Source organism: Coturnix japonica, chromosome 1 (genome assembly GCF_054131305.1).
Source record: "Coturnix japonica strain WE chromosome 1, WE-NBRP24, whole genome shotgun sequence".
NCBI lineage: Eukaryota > Metazoa > Chordata > Aves > Galliformes > Phasianidae > Coturnix > Coturnix japonica.
In genome coordinates, this window is record NC_140663.1 from 175304237 (window position 1) to 175321445 (window position 17209).

Below are 17209 nucleotides of genomic sequence, written 5' to 3' on the forward strand. Positions count from 1 at the left end.
CTCTTATCACTTCCAGTAAACATAGTGATGTATATAGAGAGATAGTGGCACATTAATTACCCTGAGATTTAGAAATGCAGTGCAGAAGACCTTATTAAAGTTCTTGAATGGAGGATCCTGCACTAAATGGTGATTCAGTGTGAGTAATGAGAAGGGCTTTTTCCCATTATTTGTAAAAGTTACTGAGCAAGTTGGAGGAGCAACACGGCACACTTGGGTAGTGAGCAAGGATTGCCGAGCATCAAACCTTATTAAAAGCATGTGAGAAGAATACATCCCTATTTAAGTCTCTCTGAAAACGAAATACTTAACCAAGGGTGTGCAGTATGTGCTTGTTTATAAGCGTGCTTCGTGGAGCCTAGAAAGCTCATTGTCCCATGTCCATCATTGGTGACATCTACATTAATTATGTCCATCTTTTGCATAATTAGAGCTCTTGTTCATCTGGTGGGGGAGCTCAACTTGACTCCCCATCCATCTGTTAATTATGTCAGTCTCTAGGCTGTGCATGAGATACCCCACAGTCAGCACAGGGAGAACCAGAAAGAGCTCTTATTGCTTCTCCAGCTACTGTGCTGGCAACAGAAAGGGGGAGTGCAGGGGACTTCATCTTTCCTGGCACTGTGAATAGAAGTCCCCCTTAGATTTTAGATATTTTAACTTAAATAAACCCAAAATATGTCCTTGACCTTGTATACCTATGTTCCCTTATAGTTTTCTCCTTCATAGAGCAAACTACTCACAACCACCAGGAGAGTTACTATGCTAAATCCTTAATTTTATTTCCCCAATGCTTTGAAACCTTTCCCTAGAAATGGCCACCATGGAAGTGAGGGTTTATTTCCCTTCCCCCACCATTTTATAAATCATAGCGAAGAGGTCCGTGCTGCAATATCTGTACTGTGTGAATTGTCTTCTGACAGCCAGGGAAAGATGTGAGCCTTTATTTTGTGGACTGTTTAAGGCAATACCCTTCGTGGATGTTAAATTTCCTCAAAATAATTGGAGTGCAGCAAACTTTTCTTTGTAGCCTATTTTTAATCCTGGATGTCATTTCTTTATTGAACTGAGCCATTGGCAGTGCCAGGAGAGTTTTGTTGTAGCATCCTCTTGCTTTTGTGAAATTTGAGCAAATAATTGTTCATGAGCAGGGGTCTGTAAGAAGGCTGCGCTGCCATGAATTGATGAGAGCATTTCCAGAGACATTTTGCAGTAATGATGAGCTGCTCTGTGCTTGCTCCATTATACGCTAACAGCAAAAGTGACTTTGTATTGTACCTGACTACAAATGATCTAGGCTGTCGTATCCCTGCAGTGTTTCTTACGTCTGAGCCAAAATTTGAACAAAGTTGTGATGCACCGTTATGGGAAATGGTTAGATTTAGGGTCCTTGAGTTTTGAACAACCTGCTTTGGCCAAGCTAGAATGGGATATAGAGAGGTTATGGCAACTTTGAGGGTCATACCTGCAATGCAGGGCTTTGAAAGGTGGCACAAGGAGAAATTAAGATTGAGGGAACTGTTACAAATGCTTTGATACTTTGACATAGAAACCTCAAAGCATTTTATAAAGCATTATGGCCCCCAGATTCTTTAGGAACAATTTCTTATTTGCAGATGGAGAACACTGAAGCACAAAATAATAGCTCAGCTGTCGGAGACCAAACTACACCCTCACAGCATTAAGGCAGAAACTCATTTTCCCCTTTACCTCCTTCAGTCTGTAAGTGTAAATACAATTCTGTTTATTGAAACATGGAGTATCAGGGGGAATCATCAGACAACAGCTCTCTTCAATGCTGGAGACATTCAAATTCAGGCTGGATGGGACTCTGAGCACCTGATGAAACTGCGGGTGTCCACGTTCATTGCAGGAGAGTCGGAATAGATGGTCTGGAAGGGTCCCAACTCAAACAGTTCTGTGATTCTGTGATTCTCCATCATGTTAAACAGTGCCTTCAGGTCACTGGCCATCTCCTTCTAATTCAACTTCCTTTTCTTTCTGTTCTCAGTCAATTTTAGGGGTCCAGTGTGAAGTGCAGAAGCAGCTGAAGGCCTTTGTCACCCTTGAGCGCTTCGAACGGATCTACAGCTCCAGCATCGCTGGGTGCCAGCAGGTCAAGAAGAACAAGAACTTCGCCTCTGGTGGCTCTATCTTCGGCAAAGGCGTCAAGTTTGCCATGAAGGACGGGCGCGTGGCCACCGACATCATCAGTGTGGCCAATGAGGACGGACGGAGGATCGCAGCCATCTTGAACAATGCCCACTACCTAGAGAACTTGCACTTCACCATCGACGGGGTGGACACGCACTACTTCATCAAGCAGGGCCCGTCAGAGGGCGACTTGTCCATCTTAGGCCTCAGTGGCGGGCGGAGGACCCTGGAGAATGGTGTCAACGTCACGGTGTCCCAGATCAACACAGTGCTGGGTGGAAGGACTAGACGTTACACGGACATCCAGCTGCAGTATGGCGCGCTGTGTCTGAACACTCGCTACGGGACCACTTTGGACGAGGAGAAGGCCCGCGTCCTGGACCTGGCCCGGCAGCGCGCCGTGGCCCAAGCTTGGGCCCGGGAACAGCAAAGACTGAGGGATGGGGAGGAGGGGATTCGCTCGTGGACAGAAGGGGAGAAGCAACAAGTGCTAAACACAGGCCGGGTACAGGGCTACGACGGCTATTTTGTGATCTCAGTGGAGCAGTACCCAGAACTCTCAGACAGCGCCAACAACATCCACTTCATGAGACAGAGTGAAATGGGCAGAAGGTGACAGAGAGGGTCGATACGGTGACTTCTTGCCAAAGACAGCTACTCTTTTGTGGCCACTTACCTGACTGTGTTGTACTCAATCCTTTTTCTAAACTGAACAAGGTTGGGGGGGGAGGGAGGAAAATTAGAAAGAGAAGGAATAATACGGTTGCACTGTAACTCCTGCAACGTAACTTTTTTTCCCCTTTAATTTGGCCTTCACACGTTTTTTGCAAAGAACAGAAGGAATATTTTGCCGTAGTGTGATCACAGTGAAATTTACTGTCTCTTGTCCTTTTTATTTTTCCCCTTTGTGAGGAATTTGAAGTGGGGAGTCGTCAGCGTACGTCCTTAGGTGTGAAGTGAGAAATGGGTGTCTGTGCTAACTTGTGTCATCCTAACCCTTTCTGATCTGGGTCAGGGACAGATAGCCTTCCACCCAAAACGTGGGGAGCCCACGGCGTGCTGGAGAGCTCTTCCTGAGAAGAAAGGAAAAGGAAGATGACACTGATTCCTGAACTCTGAAAGCGACCGTCTGAATCATGTGCCTCAAAAGAGACGTTACAAGTAGTTTTCACGTTTCACTTGGGACTTAAAAGTGTTTTTTGGGGGCTCCTGCTGAGCAGAAGTAGATTATAGAGGCGAAGGAGCTGATTATATTAACTTGCAAGATGATTCTCTTCCTTCCTGAACTGGAATAAAAAAAGAAAAAAAAATCAGTCTTTTTTTTATTATGAGAGTAGATACTTTTTTGTTTGTTTTTGTGTGTGTGTGCAGATCCTGGTTTTAGTTAAAACCTAGCAAAAGCCAAGAAAGGGACTCCTGCTCTATTGAGAAAAGCTAAAATAAATCCTCTCTCATACGTAGAGCTGTTCTATAGGTGGATTTAATGCACCCATGTTGTACATTTGCTAATGGCATTACTTCATTAAATGTATAGTGTTTCAGTACATGAGGCTACGTGTTTAACAGTCCACTGTGCTGTATCTGATAAAAAACCGGTTAAGTTTTAGGAAGCTGATTTGAATTTAAAAGTAGTTATAGTATCCCAGTGACATACCACTGAAAATTAGAGCAAGCCAAACCCTGACTTTCCTGATTCTGGATTCCTGTATTTATTGGCTGGGAAATGCAGTTTTAAGTAGCATGCTGGCAAGTAATTTGTGACTATGGCAGATAAATGTCTCTGGGGGACTTTGGCAGCAGGGATTTTAAAATGGTTAATAAGCAGCAACAGCTTGTGCTTGGTGGGACAAGAAAGGGAATACTGGAGTCAACCCTCTCACTGTTTCTTAGAGGAGATTAAGTTTAATGGAGAGCCCAGTTGACTGTTAGCAGTGAAGAGGGGGAAATTTGGATGGAAATGCCCACTACAGAGGGGACCAAGTGCTTTAATAAGAAACTGCTGACAGAGTTACTCGGCATGCTAATGTAATTTGCATTCTCATAACCTTTATGCTCTAGTATTTGCAAGAGTCCTTGAAATTCAAGGGAACAAGGAGATGAGCCGAGCATCCTCTTCCCTGCCTGCAGCAGCCCCATGGTAGCCAGGGGCCATTCCTGCAGGCAGAGGTACTGCCCATCTCTCACTGGGGCTCCAGCTGGAGGCAACCAACCCTGGTCCTGAGCAGGTATCTCCATCACATTGACACATGTGTATCTCAACTCTGAGAGCTCTCATTGTGCCTCTCTGAGAACATCTCAAGGCTGATTTCTTTATTTTTCTCCATCCATTTTGTTTTCTTCTCAGAGCCACCACAACTGACATCCTCAACCGAGCCTGATACTTCTCCACAGGCTCCAAGATAATGCATATTGGGCATGCACTGAGATGTGGGCAACCTCAGTGCAGTCCCAGTTTCCCTTTTGATGCTGGCTGACAGCTCCAGCTGCCCTGCCTCTCTGTTCCTGAGCACTTGCCAGGAGGAAGGTGAGGGGATGGAAATTCCCCCAACAGACTATTCCTCCTCCAATTCACCATCATTTGTATTTTGGCAGCTGTAGAGCCCAGGGCTGACCCTGCTTGCGGCCATTCACTGGTACAGCCCTGAATTTCTGGTGGTGTCTCCTGTCTGCCACAAGGGTGATGTTGCTGATGCCATAACCAATGTTCTAATCACCACCACCTCTTGCCGCATGCAATCTTTATGTTTTAGCAGGAGTGAATCACAGGCAACTGGGTTAGAAAGGGCGTCCAGTCCTGCTAGAGCCAGATGAAAGCAGCAGCACCACTCAGGGCTTTGGCAATGGCTGATGAAAAAGCCATGGCATCACCACTTGTGTTGCTGGGATAGAGCCCTTGACAAGCCTCGGTTGATGTGAGGATGCTCTGGTGCAGATTGGGGCAACATCAGCCAAAGAGCAGCTGCAGCTCAGAAGAGTCCGCATTGCCTTCTTGGGGCTGACCACATCCCCTCCCTGGGATACACTAGCATTCCCATAGCTCCTCGACTTTGTGATGGCTTTGGGTGGCTAAAGGAGCACACATGGAACAAAAAGAGACATATGGGAAGATGAATGGAAAGGCAAAAATGTCCAGTATGCATCCTACCCAGTGCTCCTGTCCAGGTGGCTCTGAAGAGAAGTGATGTTTCTACCTCCATCTCCATCTGTGTGTGTTACAGTGCTAGCAGGAGCAGAGCAAGAACAAACCACACCATCAAGAAAAGAGGTCTGAGTGTGAAAATTTCCCACTGGGACACTGCCAGCCCAAGATGGCACCTCTACAGCCTTACAGACTCTTCAGGTTATTACAGGAGGTAATGTCTTTGAGGAGCTCACCCATTTTTCGAGCATCTCACAGTCCCACCCACTATGGTTCAGGCAGCACAGGCTGCATTTCTTTGCATGCCCAAGCTCTTACGACCTGCACCCTGTATGAAACTATGGACATGTAAAAAAAGGGGGAAAAAATACATATATATATTTGTATATGTATATAGGTGATGGATGGCTCTTCAGTGATGAATACAAACCTATATGAAGATGTCTACTGGGCAGAGTTCTAAGTGTTCCTGCTAGAGCAGGGGCTGGGCCAAAGAACCCAGAGGTCTCTGCCAACCTTGTGGTGATAATGCGATTCTGTTTCTGAAACTTTGTCCTCTGTGAAACCTTCAATATTTTCCCTCTACTTATGAGGTGAAACTAGAAACAAACAATTTCAATCTCTTAGCCCTAGATTTTTCCCTTTTGTTAATGAAAAGTGCTTTTTCTACAGGACTCCACTGTTTTTTGACGGAACTTAAAGGAGGAAGCTATAACATAATAACTGCTGAGCCAGACTCTACTGAGAAAGGGCCTGCTTAGTGCTGTCACCAAGCATTTCCATTTAACTCTTGGCCATGTAGCCCATGTGCAACCCCATTTGCCTCCCTGCAGGACCACATCATGGCTGCCCAACCCTTCTTGTTTTGCTTACGGGCAGGGGATGCTTCACTTCTGGAAGGCTTTGGACGCCAGTCCCATTGAGCTAAGCCCCGTGTCCCATGGCTTCTGCACTCCATGCACTTCTGAAAGGCAGTCAAGTGCATGACTATTGCTGCAGAGAATCACAGAACATCATTTTGGCCTTATATGCATTCATGGCTTGACTTGGAGATTTCCGAAAAGAGGAACCACTTCGAAATGCAAAAGATTGCATTGAATTACTTCAAACTCCTGGAAATGTCTTCATATTGAAGAGCAGTGTGAAGGGTTGGGACCAAAGCTGGAAGAGCAATTCCAACATCCCATACTATTCAGTCCTGATACAAGCAGTGGGTGAAGGCTGATGGCTGCAACCCTCCATAGCCACTGCTGCTATCAAAATGAGCTTCATTTGGAGATGTGCTGGTGATGGGATCAACTGGATCTGGACACAAGTTGGTGCCATAATGGCTCTATCTCTGTGATACATCCTGCATGCTCAACCTGGACAGAATGAATCTAATTTAACATTGCAAGAACCGGCACAGTATTTGTTTTCTCTGAGCTCTTATTTTTTTTTTATTTTTTTTTTAATTTTATTTTTGTTCTTTGCAATTGAAGATTAGAGCTTGAGAAAATCATTAATCAGTGGTGACCAGAGGGAATCACGCAACTCGTCATATCTGTGTCATCACAGCTATTGATAGAGCCACCACAAAAATGAGACAACAAATCTAAATGATACCAGGCAGGAGCTAACGAGATGAAGGTCAATACAAGCCCGATGCTTGATTTGGGTTTAAAGACACAGAATGGGAGCCAACCCCAGGACCCGTCTGGCTGCAGGTTGGAAGCAGTGAGGGATTTCTGTCGTCTATCTGTAGTTGCTTTATTGAGTTTAGGGAACCGGGTGCGATTCAACTCTGTCTGTTATACAGAGAGTGTAACCAGAATAAATCAACGTGGTTAAAAAAAAAAATAAAAAAATCTAATGAAGTACTTTTTCAGCTGTGACTTGTAAGTGTCACCGTGATAGATGGCAGTGCAATCCATTATGCAAAGACAAGGCTCTTAACATGAAATTTTAGAATTCAATTTTACGATTTACAGAGAGGGCCCCCCTCATATTTACAGCGCAGAAGCCTGTTTGGATCTGCTCTTGGTGTAATTGAAACCAGGGCTGTGGGTCTCGGCTGCTCACTCTGCCACTTTTTAAACAGGGAGGAGAAATAAGTACCCATAATGTTAATAATGGAGCAAAAAAGATGGCTTTGCTGTTAAACCTTTTCTCCTGTATCTCCCCTTACTGGTGGCAAAGGGCTGCATTTCCAATAGGAATGGGAATGTACTGGGGTTGGGTTTGGCGGGATGAATCCAGCATCCTCCATCCTACAGTATCAACATCCTTCAATGGACACCTTTGAGCATTTCTCTCTTAAAATCACTCTTTTTTTCACCATCGCTAAATACATGGTTATTTGAACTCCCTTGTAATACAGAAAGATTCCGAGTTTTGTCAAACAATAAAACAGATACATCTATAAATTTTAATAATCTCTTCAGTTCAATACAATTACTTGTGACTTCAGAGTGAATTTCCAACAGCTTCTGGGGGACAGGAGCCCTGTGTTTCTCCCGGGCATCGTGCAGTGTGCACAATGCAGTATCCCCCAAACCATCCCACCAAAGGGAATCCTTCTGCATCTCTTTGCTGCTTTCCTCTTTTTAGTGCAAAACTTGGTGTTCCTGGCAAATTATTGTATGGATCAACTCTTAACTCCCATTCCAGGGGCCCTGAAAACCATGAGTGAAAATTAACTTTTATATATATATATACACACATATACATGTGTGTGGTTTTTTTTTTTCCTCGGAGTTTAAAACCACTCAAGCAAACAACAGAACTTTCCAAAAACTATTAGAACTTCTTGACAATTTGTGGATATTGCTGAAATAACCAATCAAAGAAACACACTTTCCTATTAAAAGAGATTAATTCTGTGCAAGGACTTCTAATGCAGCTGCATCTGAGAGGAGGACTTTGTGTCAATGCTGTATCTACAAGCCCAGCGCTGGAGACTCTTGCCATTATCCCGTGTAATAATTTTCCTGAAGTTTGGAACTAATTTTTTGAGAAATTTCTTTTTCTCGACACATTGCGTTTCTAATGCTGTATTCTTGACTGTAAATACGACCAGGCTGTAAATAAGTGCAGATGTAGATACCTTCTAGGAAAAACAAAACATCCAACAAAAAAATAATGAACAGACAGAAGTGACCGTGTGTAGCCTTCAGTGACAAATAAAAGACTATTTTGTGTTTAAACAGCTTTTTTTTTTTTTTTTTTTTTTTTTTTTGGTGAAAATGCTGAATTTCTTCACCTTCAGCTGCTTGAATCTAACATGCGATTGGAGCTGGAAAACCAGACCCGAGGAGATGGATCCAGTTCAGGAACCAAAGCAGGGCTGGGAGCTCCATTTCGGGCAGCTCTAGAAGCCCCTGTCCATGGTGCTGTGCACCCTCTCTGAATGTTCCTGCTGGGGCAGGTGGTGCCTAAAGGTGCCCTCAGCCTCAGCCATCTGGTGATGCTGTGAATTTGCACCCCCATATGCATTTTCATCAGTACAAACTGCCCAGAGAAGCTGTGGGTGCCCCATCCCTTTAGGTTCCCATGGATGGTGCCCTGGGTAGCCTGAGCTGGTGGGTAGCAACCAGACCGTGGCAGGGGGATTGGAACTGAGTGATCACTGAGGTCTCTTCTAACCCAAGCTATTCTGTTTGACTCTATGGGGGATGTACGAAGCCCTCATGGCATTGCATTTCCATGGGTTAAATTGTATGCCCCACGGCATTGGGAGAAGCTTCCATCCTAGCAGAAAGTTCTGCTCTTCATTTTGGAAACTAAATCCATAAAGACCTCTGAAATCCTTTGTTATGCATGTTTTTTTTCTCCATAGTAGAGATTGCTCAGATGTTGCATGTACCATCATCAGCCACTTCCTCAGAGGACCAGGGGGAGTCAATGCATGATCTCCTATCCCACACATTATTATTTTATGCGCACATGTTCAGTGTTCCAACATAGACACATCTAATCATGTCTGAATATGGGGTCATAGTGAGAGGCCTCTGCCTTATCATTCAAGAGGCTGCTGGGATAGTATTTTTGCTTTTGTTCTGGGACCAAAGAAGAATTTGTTCCCTTCTGCATCCCTTTCAGAAAGCAGTTAAGGCCTAGGTGACATCTCACATACAGCTGGAAAGTACTGAAGGTAGAGAATGATGACTGTGATCAGATGGGAGATACGGACATACAGAGATGTGATGCCTTCAGATGCATCATCACAGAAGCACAAGTAACTCATAAAATCACAGAATCATTAAGACTAGGAAAGGCCACTGAGATCCTTCAGTCCAACCACCAAACCATTCCCACCCTGCCCACTAAGTCATATCTCTAAGTGTCGTATCTACACAGTTCTCGCATCCCTGTAGGTATCTGGCACTGGTGAACCTGGAAGCCCATCCTAGTCCCAAAAAGACCAGTGTGGTGCAGCACATCACACATCCTATCTGAATCTGAAATACTGATTCCCCCAGCACTTCTTGGCTCAAGTGGTATGTCTTGAGTATGTGCCCTCTCAAGAGATGCTGTAACATCACGGTGATGCCCCTATACATAAGTACCAGCTGCAACACCCCCAGCCCTCCACTGCAATGTGTAGATAGAGCTGTGCTGCACATTTAGCCTGCAGGAAATCTGGGTTTAAAATCAGAGAATCACAGCAGCACCAAATTATTTAGGTTGGAGGCACTCCAAGGCCCCTCAGGCTCAACCCTGCCCCAGAAGGGACACCCAGAGCAGAGCACCCAGCACTGCCTCCAGGGGCTTTTCAGGATCTCCAAGGAGCAGAACTGAGTCCTGCTCTGGTTCCTGTACCACCAGTCCAGCACCGCACAGCGCAGAACTGTTGCCAGGTGTACAGACAGAACCTTCTGGGTCTTAACCAAAACAAGGCAAATTCAGTCTGGATCAGTCATTTGCGGAAAAGTTTTCAGTATCAAGGGAGCTCCTTTGAATATATACCTCTGAAACAGAATCATGTGAATTTTTGTGATTTTGGATGTTTTTAAAGTTCTGCTTTTTCAGGTTTTGCCTGAATAACCACTTCTCACACCAGCACGCTACATAAAGCACAAGCCCCAGCACCTACTTGTCCTCCAGCATGCTGTCTGGAAAAAACGCAAGCTTTGCTAAGCCCCTCCAACACATCCCAGTCAGGATTTACTCCATGAAGAATGACTGGAGCCTGTACAAATCCCTGCACATCCTCTGGGACAGCAGCTTTGTAGCTGCAACTCAGAGAAAGGCTGAAGATTCAGATTTGTTTGGTATTTCCTGTAGGATATCTCAAGGAAAAGAAAAATTCAACATGTGCCATTTTTGGCCCAAACAGTGTTGAGAGAGATTGGGTGCTTTGCTCATGAAAAACAAGAAAATGGCCATGTCACATCAGAGAAGACCCTTTCAGCCCCATATTCTACTTCTAGATAAGTGTAATAGGGAGGAATAGGAACAGGACAAGATCTGCATCCTTGTGGTTAGAGTCAGAGCATGTTCAGCTTTCAAAACAGCTCATCTCCCACTCTCTGAAATAAGTAAAATAGAATCATGGCTAAAATACAGCTCTAGGTACAAACACATCGCACAGCCTGTGTGAGTGTCTCCAACTCCAGTTCTTGAGTTACGGCAGCATTTTCTAACCTCAAGTTCAGAAAATATCATCTTACCTCCAGGGCTTCCTGTGCAATGGAAGTCGGTAACCAGATCATTACAGCAAACATCTTTAGCAACGCTATTCCCACAGGTAAGATGCTACAAGTGAGCAGGATCACATGATACTTTGATTGCTGCTCTAAGGGCAGAAAATGAGAGAGTTGTTAGCTCATCATCATGCTGTTGTTTTCCATCTGGGAAATACTCATATCCTCCAGGAATTTTACGTAACCAGACCTCATCATCCACCATCAGCCCAAGCTCCAAAACATTCAAGCCCTCAACTTGAAGTCGGAATGTATCAAACCTGTCAGAAAAGCATCCCTAATGAGCGGGACTGCTCATCAGTGGTATAGAGAAAATAAAGCAGAGGGTTAATAAGCCAAGGTAGGTCACAGGCTGGCAGAAGACTGCAAATACACCCTGAGATCACCTCTACAAATGCAGATTGTGGTCCTGGATTTTAACAATACAAAAAAAAAAAAAAAAAAAAAAAAAAAAGTACTAAAACAAATTGAGAAGCAAAGCATAGAAAAAAATAAGGACATTGTGATCATTTGCAATAGCTGCACTTCATACCTGTGCTGTGTTTCCTACTAGAAATCTCCTTTAAGCTACAAAAAATATTACTTCCATTTTACAAGCAGGACAAGCAAGGCACTAAGGTTAAATGTTTGACCTGAGATCACACAGTTGGGGCATAAATAATGAAAAAGCCTTGACTTAACGACCCCACGCCATTCATTCCTTGACGTGACTTCTGAGCTGAGTTTCCTTCTCATTACATCTCCTTATTTTGCTATCTATGGCATTTTTAATTAGAGCTGCTCTCACTCTCTCACAACAAAGCATTATTTTAAAGAGGTTGATTTCAGAGTGCAAACATCAAAAAGCATTTGGGAATGGTACTGGGTTTTGGTCTAGAAGCCTAAAAGGACAGCTGTGTGAGGTAAGATGTGTCTCTACTGTCATCCTGGACTAGTTCTACAATAGGTTTCATTGTGTATGTCCTTCCCTGTGCCAGCTCTGCTTAGGGCAAGAGGATGCCATTCACCGGCTGCTTCTCCTCTCCACTCTTATTTTCCCCTGTGCTAACATACCTCTGGAAGTCTCACCAAGAAAAGCTACCTCCCGTATATCAAGAAAGGTCACCTGCATGCCCACAGCTTCAGGAAGCTCAGGGCATCCCATCTACAAGACATGGAAAGAATGAAAATGTATATTAATGTCTGTACATTTTAGAGGAGCAGCCACAGAATGGATTTCAATGTTTATAAGCATTTAGGACTCTTCCAGTCTCTCTGCCTCTCCTCATACACACATAAAGACACAGACACGTTCACATCCCCTGTCTCTGCTCTCCTCCCTGCAGGTGCACTTTGAGCAGACAAAGCTGTGTGTGATTGTTCGGTGCCCTACATCCCCGGGTCTCATCAGCTGACAGCTTTTCTAAACACGGCTTTTCTTCCTTGTGACAGTTCTGTGGGGAATTGAGAAACAACTGCAGCAAACATGCCCCAGCACTTCACAGTTGAAGGGCTGACAACTTTTGAAATGCACTTTTTTTGTGTGTGCATGTGCTCCCCACCTTGCATGCCTACATGTCTAACAATGCCATTTGTGTTGGCTTAAGGTCTTGCTCTGGCTGTGAACTTGTAGGTAAGAAAGTGATGGAGGTCCATGGATTTTTTAAATATTTTCTTTTAAATCAAGTCATGGAAAGCAGAGTCTTCTATGAAACTCTTTGAGAATGCATCAAATGTAGTCCCATTTTTACATTTTACAGCAAAAAAAAAGAAAAAAAAAAAGAAAGGTGGTCAATTTCATCCTCACTAGGTTTGGCCTTCCAAGCTGAAATGTCTAGAGGAGAAGTCCATTCCCATGAACTCTACAACCAATGGAGAACAAGAATTTGGAGATTTAGTTGGGCTGTCGACTGGTTGTGTCTCCTGGCCATCCCTCTGTCCATGGTACTTCCTCCTTGGGTAGGTATCTCAGGTCAGTGTAAAAGCAACTCTTAGAGTAAAATGAAGTCGACTGAAAACCCAACCCAACACTTGATGGATTAAAAACTCAATCCAACATTTTGAAATTTGCCATTCTTATTTCTTACTTTTCCCTCCTGGAATAAGAAATTACATAGCCCTCAGCCACACTGTGACAAAAACTCCATGAGGATCTCAGCTCCTAAATTGGCCAACAGAGGAGTCAAGTTAAACTGAAAAGCTGAAAATATCTTTTGGGAGAGCCCTAATTCAGGAACAGGTTGAAGTGGCTGCTTCATCTGGGACTACAGTGAGCAACAGAGCCCCAGTGCAATCTTTTATCTCACCTGCATGGGTCTTTTATCTGCTTCTGGCTGCTTTCTTCTACCTCCTTCTCTTTTTCCCAGTGTCTGTGATCCTCCAGTGCCCCACTAACATTCATTTTACACCAGTCAGGAACACATGAAGTAGGTCCTAGTCTGTTATACCAGTACCAATGCTGAGCATCTTCTGCTCCAGCTGTGCTAAGATCCCTGGGATATCCCTCTGTCTCAATATCCAAATGAAAGTTCTGTCCATGTAAACACAGAATTTGGTTCTCTGTTCTACTTGCCCTGGCACCCAGAGGAAAAGAGTTCAAACAACCGCACTTGGGCCATTTCTTTTCTCTGCAGCCTTTGCACCACAACGCTTACACAGGTGTAGCCAGAAGAACCTTCTTGATCTCAAAACCACAGGGAGTGGAAAAATAGTCCTATCTATTCATGTGCAGGATGGGCTGTGTCAGCTCTGACAAATGCCCATTTGGCATTCTGCTGAACACCTGCCCTAGCCTCTGCATGCAGCACTTTCCTTACAAGACCTTTTTCCTTGTGTTTTCAGACCTTATTCTTGTGTCTTCAGACCTCATTCTTGCTTGTTTTGCTCCTTTTCACAGTCTCCAGTGGTTTTACATCTTTCTGGGGATGCAGAGTGCTGGAGTCCAGCTGAGATATCAGTTGGCTACTCAGGCTTAGAGTCACCTCCAGCACATGAATTAACCACAGCAGCTGCACTTGAAACACCCCTGGAAAGGCTGACTCACAGCACAGTCTGTAAAGCTTTTCGACAGCTACTGTGCAAACTGCCATACAAATCCCTGAACTGATGAAATGTTAATGTTTGGTAATTTCTGAGGCTTAGAGTAAAAGAGAGAGGCTGGAGGGGGTGATCTCCCTTGTCCACACTGATGAGCTGAATTTTAGTCTCTTGGTAGCAGAACTTTCCTGGTACGATTCTTGCTCTGTTGAAAGAAGTGGAGGAGAAATGAGGTCAGGTAGTTCTGGACAAGGGGATGTGAACTACTTTTTGGCTGAATAATGAGAAAAGGTTTTCTTGGAACCTTTTGTTTGGTGCAGAATGACTGGGGACAAATTCCTGTTTAAAAGATGTTCTTCTTTTGCTGCAAGTTAATCTTTGTAATCAAAAGGCTGCTGTTAAAGGATGAATTCTTTAAGTACAGTTTTTTAAAGTGAAAATTACATCAGCTCATAAGGAAAAGTATTCATGTTTTGACATTTCCAAAGCTTTCCCCACATCTTTTGCTAAATCTGTTTGAATGGATCTCAAACTCTCAAGTAATTCTAGTAGCCATGAATGCCACTTTGGCAAAGTGGCAAAGTATTCATTGTCCAAGCACTGTATTTTGTTAGCTGTATGCTGACCTTACCTGAAAACAAGGCTAGCAGAGTTCTGCCTGTCACGGGCCCAGGAGCCACCAATGCAACAACCTGATGCTGGCCCTGTGCACCACTAAGTTCACCATAGGTAGGAGACTTCACAGAACCATAGAATCCCAGAATCATTGGGTTGGAACCCTGCCCGCTTCCAGTCTTCTGCAATGGGAGGGCTGGAACCAGCTCAGGCTGCCCAGGGTTCCATTTAGCCTGGCCTTGAACCTCCAGGGATGGGGTACCCATAGCTCTCTGGGCAGCACTGCGAGGGCCTCAGAACCCTCTGAGTAAAGAATTTCCTCCTAACACAAATCTCTAATTTTAAACAGTTTATTTTTATATTACTGTCTGCCCTTGCCTTCTCCTGATTATAAGCTCCCTTCAGTTACTGGAAGGCAACTAGGAAGTCTCCCCCGAGTCTGCTCTTATCCAAGCTTAACACCCCCAGTTCTCTCATCCCTTCTTCACAGGAGGTGCTTCAGCCCTCTGAACATCTTGGTGGTCCTCCTCTGAATGCTCTCCAGCAGCTCCACGACCTCCTTGTGCTGGGGATCCCAGGCTTAGATACAGTAATCCATACAGGGCCTTACTTCTGATGGCCATGTCTGGCTCAATATCTACTGTCTTGGTGTAAAGATACATGCATTGAGAGAGCAGAACAATTACTAAATAGCAGTGTGCTTCACTTCATAGAATCATAGGATCACTAAGGATTTGAAAAGGCCTCCAAGGTCATCTAGTTGAACTACCCATCTATCACCAATATTTCCCCACTAAACCATATTCCTTAATACAACATTTTCACTTTCCTTGAACACCTCCAGGAATGGTGACTCCACCACCTCCCTGGGAAAGACCAATGCAGCACCTGACCACTCTTTTGGAATCAGCCCTGGCACAAATTGAGGTTATTCCCTATGGTCCATCACTAGTTACATGGGGGAAGAGGCCAACCCCCCACCTCGCCACAACCTCCTTTCAGGTAGTTGTAGAGAGCTATAATGTCTCAGCTCAGACCTAACAGTTTACTTTGAAGTTCTTTTCTAGTATCTCTTCCTCAGCATTCTGTGGTGACATCCACAGACTCAAGAGAGAACGCACCAGTGCTAATGAGCACGAGACTATGATAATGAATGGATAAACACCCACAAGAGCACAGCTGGGCTGGACTACATGGCATGATCCACCCGAATTACATGACCCCATTCTGCATTCTACCCTGCAAAGCCATGACCCAGGCTCAGGCAACACTGAAGATAACAGGGAACCTCTTCCCATCAGCAAATTCCCTGTGAATCACATGTGCAAGCACAAAAACAACCCCCCAGCACTTGCAATGGGCATGAAATATCATCTATTAAGCAATGATTGTCCCTTTCATAGATTCTCCTCTTAAAATCTTTCAGCATTTGTAAGTTTAACTTTTGATATTTGCTATGCCAGTGGATCAAAGTGTCTTAATAATAATAATAATAATAATAATAATAATAAAATCAAAATATATGAAGTCTCTGGATAAATCTCCTTTTTGAAAATAATTTAAATGCAAAAAATAACGCAGCTGAAGCCCATAGAAAATGTCCACTACCAATCACTGGAGATAGATTCCACATAGCCTGTATATTATTTTTAATATGATTCTACTTTGACATGATCTTTGCATTTTCAGCTGTCAGAATAGAGGAAAAAAATCCTTCCCAGGGCCATTCAAGATAAGCCATGGTTTCCTATCTCTATTGCCTGAAAACACCAATGAAAACCTCTTCCAGAACTATTCCCCATCTTCCTTTGGTCTCTTCCTATTAGCCTTATCATTTTAGCACCTCCTTTGATATATAATCCCTTTATGTTGTGCAATGATAAATCAAAATAAAGGGCACCACTGAGTGACTTTATTGTTATTAAAAGGTCAGCTCTAACGGGGTTGCATCCTGCCACATATCCAGGAGAATTCATGGGAGATGCATAGAAAACAGGAGGCACTGTGCTTTTTGAATGTTTAAATGTGATGAGCTGAGCTCTATGGTGGATCGTCCAATGCATCCCAGTGGTAAGGTCCAGGTGAGGCTACAAAAGCTTCCACAAACACATCCCTGCTCTCTGGAGTGGGCTGAGATGAATACACAATTCCTTGTTAACAGGAATGCTCAATTAGTAACTAAGTCTGCTAATCAGGAAGGCCTTAATAAGCTGCCGCTTTTTTGAGGGACCATACAACCCCTACAGAAGCCTTATCAGCATCTCCCTCACATGTCACTGGTCTGGAATGTCCTCACACTATTTATTTGCTACCTGTCAATAAGCTTTTCCTGAAAGTGTTTTTAAGATACTTCACTGCATCTTTCCCATCACTTGCATGAGTGCAACAGCCTGATCCTGATGCAGCTTATTTCCTCAGTGTGATGTCCAGCCTGGAGATTCATTATTGTATTATTTTCTGTATTACTGAAGCTCTAAGCCAAAGTGCTGCCAGGTCAGAGCATCAGACAGTTACTGAAGTCGTACACACATGCACAGCATGAGAAATAATAATAATAGGGAAGGGAAGGGAAGGGAAGGGAAGGGAAGGGAAGGGAAGGGAA

The 17209-nt window shown here is 44.0% G+C and overlaps 1 protein-coding gene across 22 annotated transcripts in view; it reads left to right on the plus strand.

Moving 5' to 3' along the window:
• TENM4 (teneurin transmembrane protein 4) overlaps window positions 1–3698 on the plus strand; it is a 1507827-nt gene extending 1504129 nt beyond the window's left edge. For all 22 annotated transcript variants that reach the window (XM_085509480.1, XM_032442260.2, XM_015852440.3 and 19 more), the window contains one exon: window positions 2012–3698. In XM_085509480.1, coding sequence (XP_085365606.1) covers window positions 2012–2770 — 759 coding nt within the window. In that variant the 3' untranslated portion in view covers window positions 2771–3698. The remainder of the gene's footprint in view (window positions 1–2011) is intronic.
• Window positions 3699–17209: the final 13511 nt, after the last annotated feature.